The sequence below is a fragment of the Epinephelus moara genome, chromosome 9 (assembly GCF_006386435.1).
Source record: "Epinephelus moara isolate mb chromosome 9, YSFRI_EMoa_1.0, whole genome shotgun sequence".
NCBI classification, from domain to species: Eukaryota; Metazoa; Chordata; class Actinopteri; order Perciformes; family Serranidae; genus Epinephelus; species Epinephelus moara.
Window position 1 is genome coordinate 16,742,865 of NC_065514.1, and position 10,385 is coordinate 16,753,249.

General features: G+C 40.2%; 1 protein-coding gene across 1 annotated transcript in view; it reads left to right on the top strand.

Moving 5' to 3' along the window:
* Positions 1-10,385, top strand: part of si:dkey-112m2.1 (transmembrane protein 132C) — a 230,693-nt gene that overhangs the window by 119,439 nt on the left and 100,869 nt on the right. The window contains exon 4 of the mRNA XM_050053566.1: positions 3,606-3,749. Within this exon, the coding sequence (XP_049909523.1) occupies positions 3,606-3,749 (144 nt within the window). The remainder of the gene's footprint in view (positions 1-3,605; positions 3,750-10,385) is intronic.

The window sequence follows — 10,385 nt, forward strand, 5'->3', positions numbered from 1 at the left end:
TCATGAGGAGAGGCATCTCTGTACAAAGTTTCATGTCTGTATGACATACGGGGCATGAGATATGCCCATTCAACGTTTGCAATTTCAATCGGTTGCTATAGCGCCCCCCAGTTGGCAAACTGATGTAATATTGCTTCATATGCATCCTCCCATGACCCTCTACCACTGTGCCAAATTTCACATGGATTGACCAAGTCAGTGAGGAGAAAAACGTGGAACAGACACACAGACACCCACAGACAGAGTTTACGTCATTATATAGTAAGATTCCTGCCTGTTTGAAGTTCATTCTGTGTCTCCCTGTTGGATCAAACTCCTGCAGAATGGCCTCTGCATCAATTCCAATATCATGATGGATGTTCCTCAGTGGAAATCCATTCAGTCATTTGCCAGTCATTGTATTCCTCAGATATGTCTTTAAGAGGCATAAACAGCCTGCTAGCCTCTGTCGCTGTAACGTTAATGCTGTAATGTTATGCTCTCGGCATATTCTTCGCTGCTGAGGCTTGTTTGTTTACTTATTTCAAAAGCCTGAAAGTGCCTATTTGTTCTCGTTTGCTCATTTCTAACTACTTTTGCTTGCTAGTACACAAGATAAGTAACACAATATTACTGGCATCACAATTGAGCACCAGAAATGTTTATCATACACTGACTTCTGGCCCGTGACATGTGCACCAATCATTGGCATCCAAATGTATTTGCATCGTAGTGAGTGGACAGTCAAAAAATGCATCTCAGGCACATTCATCAATAAAAAAAGAAGCTAAAGATACAATCTGCTGCTTTTGTCACAATTTTGATGAAGTACTCTATTTGTATCAGTATCACTCTAAGGGTACTGGTGCTGGTACAGAGAATGTGAAGGTATGTCCCGCTTTGTGAGATGGGGGCAGAATTTTTGAGGTACGCGCTGTTACTTCTATTAACTAAAGTGTATTCACTCAGTCTAAAAACAAGGCAGTCTACAATATCCAGGTATGTGAGTTGAGGTAGTCCATCAGGGTCTGTATCCACACCATGCCATATGGATATATTTTGTGTGTCATGATTAGTTTGTCCGAATAATGTTGCTTGACCACCGTCACAGGCACAGCGAGGTCCTCACAAGATGGCGTCCCTATCTGAAACATTAGACACATGAGCTGAACTTCACATTCTCTATTGTGATTTTAAACAATAGCCAGCCTTTATAATGATATTATATTATTTTATTTTTTTGTGTGTGCATTTTTTAAACAGTGTAAATAATTTTTACTTGTGTCATGGCTGAACCCAGTGGCATAAGGTAGGTACAAAAAAAATTCCAAAGAAAATAAGAAATTATTCATTAAATTTAATCCTTTTATAGTTTATGTAGAATAAGCATATAATTTTGCTATATATGCCACTGGCTGTTATATAAAAACAAGCAAACAAACAAAAAAACATGACGGACATGGGTTTGTCTTTTTCAAGAGCATATATAGCAAATGGCACCTTTTTGAATTTAATGAGAGTTCTTCTTTGATCATGAGCATATTTCCATATTTCCCTCCACCTCACAGGCCCCAGTAAATGGTAAATGGTAAATGGACCTGCATTTGTATAGCACCTTTCTAGTCATCCGACCACTCAAACAGCTTTTTACACTATGAGTCACATTCACCCATTCACACATACATCCATATATATGGTACCATACAAGGTGCCACCTGCTGATGGAAGCACCATCAGCAGCAATTTGGGGTTCAGTATCTTGCTCAAAGATACTTCGACATGCAGACTAGAGGAGCCGGGGATCGAACCACTGATCTTCTAATTGGTGGACGACCCGCTCTACCTCTGAGCCACAGTGCAACCACGCGAACAGGCTTTCTATATTTGCACCCCTGGCTGAAACAATCAACCGCTAATCAAAATTGGGCACTAATGCAGACACATCTGTGGTAAAAGTTCGCTAAAGCAAATTCAAATTGGAATTTTGATATGTGATCAATACGGCATAAAGTAGGAGTTTGGTTCATGTTAGTTGATTATTACCCCCCTGTCGTCCCCCTTGTCAGTGCTGAATCTGCTTGTGAATTTGTAATAATTATTCTGCCATGGCGAAGGTGACGAATGGGAAACAGGAGGGCAGACGGCAATCAGTCGTCTCCTCCTAGTTATTGTCTGTGTCTTCCACACCGGCGGCCTTTATCTTTGCTCGTCAGGAGCAGCGACCAACACAAGGCCAGTTATTACCGCCTCAGCGGCCTGGATAAGATCAAAGAAGACCGGTGGAACACTGAAGATGTAATGACTGTGCTCTTCTAAGGACTGCTGCATGGTTTGTCATGTCATTATCCTCCCGTTAAAGCTCTTTTTTTCTTCATCTTTTGCAAGTCTTGCGCAGTTCCCGAATGAGGACAGTCTCCAATTATTTTGATGCGGGGAGAAATTACCCTGCGTTCATGTTTCACTGAATAGAACTGCTTCTTTCACCTCCCTCTCCACCTTTCTGTGCTGTTGGTGTTTTACTTGAGATCTGGCTTCTCTTGCCATCTCTTTCTTCATTTTCCCCCCACATAAAATATTCTGCCGCGTTCCTGCCAGTGGTTCGAACAAGAGCAATTTGTCATGTTGGAAAAGGAAGCACTGAAAGCTGTTCTGAGTACTTCATGGTAATTTCATGTGACAGAGGAGGAGGAGGAGAGCAACAGCGAGTCAGTATACTGGAAGAGGAGGAGGTCATGGTTCTTTGGCACCTGGATAGCCTCACACAGACTGTGACCAGGAGTAATGGAAGTGATAGAGGGACAGAAAGGGTGGGGCAGACGTGGCATGGAAGCTGCAGAGATTGGAGTCCTGGTAAAACCCCAGCTGCGCCACCTATTTATTGCTCAAGAGAGTCCTGATGCTTGGAAACTACAAGGTGTACGTCTAGACTTGTCATGTTAAACAACTCTTTCATACTCTCACTGTGGTTAAACACACTTTCACAGGGGTTAATTAGAACTCGCCACCCTGACTCTTGATCATTTCAAGTCGGCTAACGTGCCATCTGTTGTCCTGATGCTGCTTTTTAATCGCTGCTAATGAAATAAGTTGACATGTACCTGCCAGATTCACTTCCTTCAAGCAATATTCATCAAGCAAAGTATGGAAAGTTTGAAAGAGTTTTTTCACTTATTATTTACTTTCCAAAATGGATGAAAGCCGAAAGAGTTCCTTCTTCAACAAGATTTTGTTTTCTCATCATCTAGCAACCACCAAACGCCTCTCAAAAGTTCTTCTTCTTTTGTAGCTCCAGTCTAGTGCCTTTATATTAGTAAAGCATGTTTTTGATCAGTCTGCTACAGTACTATCTTTCATTTTTTTAATGGCTTATTTATTGTCCTTGTGTTCATGAGGAGGAGACCAACAGTGTTTGAAGCATTTCTTTTGTCCTCTCTGAGAGACAATTAAAGTGCCACCTCATTTCTTTTCTGTTTTGACACGTTTGTTTGTGTCAGAAAGAAAATAAAAAAAGGCCAGGTGTATTTCTGAAGCTCCAAAACTTAATTTGCGAGCTGTTCTTTTGACAGCTCCGGTATAATCTTATTCAGTGTTTTTCTTTTAACCTGCTCACGTCTGTGTGTTTTCAGGGTCAAGCTGAAGGACGGCGTGGCGTTCCTGGGAGCGCGAGCCAGTAACCCTGTGGTGTGGACAGTGAGTCAAGATGTCAGGAGTGAAGGTCACAGGATTGTCACCCTCCACTGTCGGAGGAAGGAGAACAGTTTTAGTCAAAGGTACGTTTGACTCCCTCCTACTGCAGAATTAATCAATGTGTGAATGAAAAATGAAGTGAGCACCCTGCTGAACAACCAGAAAGCAGCAGCGCACTTGTTCATTTCTCGGACAGCTGTCAGTAGAGAGTGATTGCAAAGAGTGAGGATGAGAGAGGACATGACTCAGCATCTGAAGCATTCATTCCTTGGCACTGCTATGCACACACGTCCTCAGCTAGTCTCAAGTGTAGTCAATAAAATGTATTGTTCAAGGAACACAGTGTTACCTCTCACTTGCACTTCAAGGAGAAGTCAGGAAAAAGTCTCAAAAATCCCATAAAGGACCAAGTCCAACAATGGATAGCGTATTACTGTGTGCCCTAGAGACTGCCATTGTTTCCAAAAACAATTAAAAACACTGGATTGAGTCACATCGTGTCACTGGGTGACATGTCCCTTCACTAGAATGACCATGGGAACTGTAGTTTATTTCAAATTAAATCCACATTCACTTTCCTGAGGCTGGGAATATTCAGTAAGGCACAAAATGTGTGTCTGAGAACACTGCTTAAAACTGTAGCAATTATTTAGCCTTTTATAAAAGTGGTAGTATATATTTTTGGACAACTTTAAAGTGGTTATAATCAATATTAGTATGATAACAATCGATCAAATGACAATGTAAAAGGGGTTGCTCATATTGAGGAGTCTACAGAGAATACTCACCCGAATCTGCAGCTCCCAGAGGCTTTAGTGAGCTCTAAATGAGATTCGGCTCATTGTTCAGCTAACTGGCCCACCACTTTACAGTTTTGGTTCACTCTCACAGCGCTAATAGTGTCATTTGCAGACACGGCAGGAGCCTGTTTCCAGGTAAAAGCTCTAAAGAGCCCCCGTACACTACCTGCTCAATGTCAAACAGTAGACAAATCAAGCTGTCCTCACTTCAACTCGTCAAGTACTGACACTTGGACAGCGGCCCTCACAGCACTAACTGACACACCAAGGCACTTTTCAGCATCTGTATATGACGCAGCAGGCTGCACCATTATTTGACGCTCTGAGCAGCTACTGTATTATAAAGAGCAAAAAAGTCCAAGTAGAGCATGCAGTTGTGTTGGTTGATTGGTCAAACGAACAAAGGATTTTCACCCATTAGACCCCTGTTTGTGACTTACTTTGACAGTGTAGAATAGAGCTTGACATATGTCAAATGCACGTACATTGAGTGCAATTACATTATGCAAGCTTGATGCACTTATTTTGACCCAAATCATGATCTTTTTTCCAAGCCTAAAAACAAATTAAAGTTTATTTTGAAATGAGACTGGATGCATTTAACAAGCGGAAACTGTATGTGTCCCGTGGACAAGGAAATTATTTTGTTTGTTTGTTTGTTTGTTTTTTGGAAAGACACAATGCAGAGACAGATCAGAAAATGTCATGCAGTCCCTAAACATCCAAAAGTGATGCTAGAGGGGTACAGAGAGTGTCATAGTTTGACGTGTAGGGCCTCAAAGACAACTCCTCTGTATTTGATGAGTTAGGAGTAAGACAGTGTTGCACAGACACAGTTGGAGACTAGCTGGTGAACACACCGGAGCATTTAACAGCTAAAAAGCCAGGTGTTTTTCTCAGTAGTTGGTGATGACCAAAGACAGAGCTAAAGGAGAGTGAATATTGGACTTGCAGTCATCAGCTTTACACAAGCACGACACAAAATGAATTACAATGTGGATCCAAACTGCTGGTATTAACTACTTAGATTTCCTGCTTTCTACGTAACCATTATTTCACTTTATTTTAGTCCACTAATGAAAATCAACCTGCAGCACAGACTTCAAAATAAGCTGATAAGAAAAATGTGATTCTGGGTCTCTGTTGCATTTAAGAGACTGCTGTTTAATAGCTGATACTCAAAAGACTGTTGACAGTCCTTGAACATACCCTCATGGTTCTGAAAAGAGCCCTTACTCGTAACTCCAAACAAGTTGTTTCCACTGAGATATTATTGGCTTTATAGTGTGACTTTGCCGTTGTAAACATTACAGTTACTGCTCTAAAATATAATTTTGTTATATTTCAAATACATGTAAATTCTAACCCTGTTCTTAAAATATATTTTTCAAAAAACAATCATTTAACAATGACAAACAACCAATACAAGCATCAATAAAGAATCAGATATCGATAAGGAGTATCAATAAGATATTGCCAATGATGGTCTTGAAAAGGACTAAAATTGCTCTGGACTCTGTCTTAACTTGGCTTCAACTACCTCTGGCCTTGGTCTTGGCTTGGACACGATTATGTTATCACTTTGTTACAACCCCAGGACCCACATGTGGTCATTTGAGTGGGTCCTACAAAAGTTGAGTGGGCTCTCGATAAAATTGTAGTGTGAAACTCAAATTTGATGTTAAATGGCTATAATTATGGTTATTTTCATGTATGTTGAAAATGTATCTAAAAATTAAACAGATATTTCCAAATATAAAAACTTGATTTTCCAAACCATAAACTCTATATGCATCTTTATATCCAATATATGTACAAAACACTACATAAATGTCACATCTTGAGTTGATTATAGAAAGAACTACAATCATCTAGCCAGTATCAAGTAGCCTAAACCAAATGTGTTATATGACTGTATATAATTCCATTAAAATAGAATTTCTACAGATAATCTATACAAGAAATAAGATACTGTATGAACACGATACTGTATAAAATTAAATGGTTCAACATTTTTCAAAACATGCTCATTCTCTTTCTTTCTCAAAATAATCTTTATGTTTTCCTTTCACTCAATGAGACTATGAACAAAACAGGATCTTATGCGAGATACACAATATGTACAGTAAAAATATTTTTTTTCAACTTGGCGCATCCATTGGTGTAAAACATCACCAGGTCATTATCGACATAAGTGAATACAATATTGATCACTGGCACAATCACATTATCACGATACAGCATTGTCAGAGGGAAAAGCACAGTGCATCCACCTGTACAGCAAAGTATTATCAGTGTCACAGCAGACATTAAGACGTAACATTACAGAAATGTCTGTAGTAATATCCTACATATTCATGTATTTGGGTGTATTTTATAAACCTAAAAATGTAGGATTATTGTCCATCAGCAATCCCTGGGGACCTCCATGCCACCCCGCTAAAACTGCCAAGAAAAACAGCCACGCACCAAGCTTCAGAGAGCCGGTTATGACAACAGGTGGGTCGTCAGGCAGGTATCAGATCTGTGCAGAGCACCAAACCAAAAATACTAACACATCACCAACAGTTTGATAATAAAATCTAAAACACGTTTAAATCTCAGTGGTTTTGTGACATGGGAAATGCTTTCAAAATAGCTCAAGTCACGTCACGAAAATAAGAGTGCGTCCCTAGTACAGAGCAGAGGTGAGCTTCTTGCGTCCTTTCAGATTGTACTGTGTCAGGGACACAGGACGCATACCTAGCAACATCACTGTGTGGGTGATCGCTGCTTACATCAATGTGTTTCCATTAATGAATAATAACTATTTGTGTGTGCACGTATGTGTGTGTGTGTCATTGTACAGTATTTGACATTCAACTCAACAGCTAAACGATACTAGGCAAAGACAAAGTAGCCGAACACAGGAAGTGACACACCTTGGCCGGGCTGTTATTTCCTCCCGGGTGCCAAGGTGACAACAGTGATGAATGACGAGTCATCTATCATTTACGTGTATCTCTTTCACAGACCCGCCGAGGAGCAGAGACATTGAATTATACAGGACTGCTCAAATGAAGGTCATACATGTTGAAGCCGGTATTATGCTCTGCAATTCTGTGCTCAACAAAAGACTACCTTGAAGTATTGAAGTGATAATGTGACACCTGCTGTGACCCTGTGCTTTTAGAGTTCCTTAGCTTACATGCGAAATGGAATAACTGTAGCACATGAGTGACTAAAAAGGACTGTTTATAGTTTTTTGCAAGATATGAAAATTATCAAAACACTGAAGTTTAATTTAGAAAATCTCTTTGAGGAGGTTAAACGGTTGCAGAGAGCAGCACTCATCGTCTTTCGATTTTACTTAAATATTAAAAACACACTGATTTAGTGCCGACGCCCCATGTACAGAGGCATCACCTCGCTGCAGCGGCCGCAGGTTCGAATCTGGATTGCGGCCCTTTGCTGCATGTCAGTCCCCACTCTCTCTCTGTCTCCCCATTTCACTCTCTGTCCTGTCAATAAAGGCAAAAAGCCCATAAAAATAATCTAAAAAAAAAACACACACTGATTTTACATGTAACAATGAAAGTGCTCCCTTTGCAGTGTAAGTTTTGTCTCCTGACCAGAGGTAGGAGCCTTATGAAGCAAGCTCTGAAATTATTATTTGCTTTCTGTGGTCTCCCTACACCTGACTGGACTAACACAGCTTGATGGTCTTTTATTGGTCTTTGCTTTTGATTTCCAAACTGGAACAAAATGAGCTGTCTGGACTCGTACATTGTCCACGGAAATCGTTTTTTGAATTACATTTATGAAAGAAATAGGCTTCACAGTTGCAGAATCCTGCTTCATTTAGGAGCCCAGAACAAGGTTTAGGCATTGAGCTGCCCTGTCATATCATCTATTATAGCTCTCTGATTGGTCAAGCTTTCACCCTGAGGGCTTTGTCAATTCTCTGTAGATGTTTTCCAGAGCATAAAAGGGGGGGGGGGGTCTCATAAGATTTAGGTGGGCTTGGAGGCTACAACGAAGCAAGATTTGTTAAATTAAGTCTGAAGGCCTTGAGAGTAATTTCCTAAATTAATTTAATCTTTCGGCTCTCTGCAAGGGTTTCCTTTTTGACGTACTTTCTCTAACTCACCAGTAATAGGTCCATACTCATTTTATTACCGCTGTCCTGTGGGTAGGAGATATCCCATCTGTCAGGTTAAGTGCAGAAAGATCTTCATTAGCCAGAATATGAATAGGGGTAATGGAAATATGTGGAGATGGAAGCCAAGGAGTTTAAAAAGACAAGTGCCCTAAAACATTAAATTTCTCCTTATGTCAATTGAAGCTCACTCTGCCGACTATTAAAACAGCATCACTGCCAGAACCTGAGAGATAAACACCAAGAGCAGCATGCGTCTCCCCTGGCTCGCTGCGGAAAGTGCGACATTACAGCCAATAGTGTGACCGCCAGGTGACAGACTCCAGTGGGCTTGATGACTAAACTCGCAGCAGCCAATTAGGAGAGGTGAGAATTGACTGTGGACATGTAGATGAAGAGAGACGGCTGTATCTCAGTTTAATGAATCATGTGTAATGTACAGTAATGCAATGTAATGCATCATATCGGGGAGGTTAAAAAATTCCTGTCTCAGAGGTGTGCACGATGTGTATGTCTGCTCCAGAACAGTAGTCCAGCTATTAAAGCAGCTGTATGTTCACTGCTCTGATCTACTATGCTCTGCAGAACCTGAGACAGCTTAGAGTTGAGGTGTGAAAAGAAATAAATGACAGGAGTGTTAGCACAGAAGAGGAAAAGAGGTGAAACCCAAGTCTAGGAAGACATAAAGCATGTGAAATGATAAAGTTCAATTAAGGGTCCCTTGTACAGTATGTGGACCATTAATACATACTGACAATTAAAGCTATAACCAAGCAGCATATCCTCATACAATGGTTCGTATGACATCTACAGCATTTTCACATTAGGTACTTAACGTAAAGTTACGTACTTAGCTTAGAGTTACATTAATTAGATTTAGGAAAAAAAACATTTGTAAAGTTACGTAGGTTAGGTTTAGGCATGTAACATTATGTAGGTTTGGCTTAGGGGAAGAAACATGGTTGGGTGTTACAATGTTATGTAAGTTAGGTTTAGACAAGTAAAGTCATGTAGGTTAGGTAGGTTAGGTTTAGGCAAGTAAACTTACATGGGCTAGGTTTAGGACAAGAAACATGGTTGGGCGTTGTAAAGTAATGTAGGTTAGGTTTAGGAAAATTAAGTTACATTGGTTAGGTTTAGGCATGTAGGGTTATGTAGGTTTGGTTAAGGGGAGGAAACAGCTGGGCATCGTAAAGTAACGTAGGTTAGATTTGGGCAAGTAAAGTTACAAATGTTAGGTTTAGGAAAAGAATCATGGTTGCGCGTTGTAATGTCACATAGGTTGGGTCAAGACCACCATCAAGTAAAGTTATATTGGTTAGATTTATGAGAAGAAATATGGTAGCAGGGTTCAACGCTAAGGTTTTTTTTCACTTGCCCGGTCGGGCAAGCTGGTCAGAGATCTACTTGCCTGAAGTCAGTTTTTACTTGCCCTAAAAAAAATGTTTACTTTAAGCGGCTATCAATTAACAAAGACTGCAGTTATTTTTGTGTTATTTAATCTTTATTCACACTGTATTTATTAATTAAAACAACATATGTCATGTATTGTAGCTTAATTCCTACACAAATATGACAGTGTCAGGGCTTACAGTGAAAAATTTGTCAATCGTTCTCCGTCTATAATTTTGCGCCCTACTTGAGCCATGCCCACCTCTATTTATTTTTCACCCCTCTCTCCAGTTCTGCTGTATTAACACCGGGTTTAATATATTTTGCTTCCATCTCTCTGCCCTGCTCTACTCTACTTCAACGCTACTTAGCTCTCTCTCTACTCTACC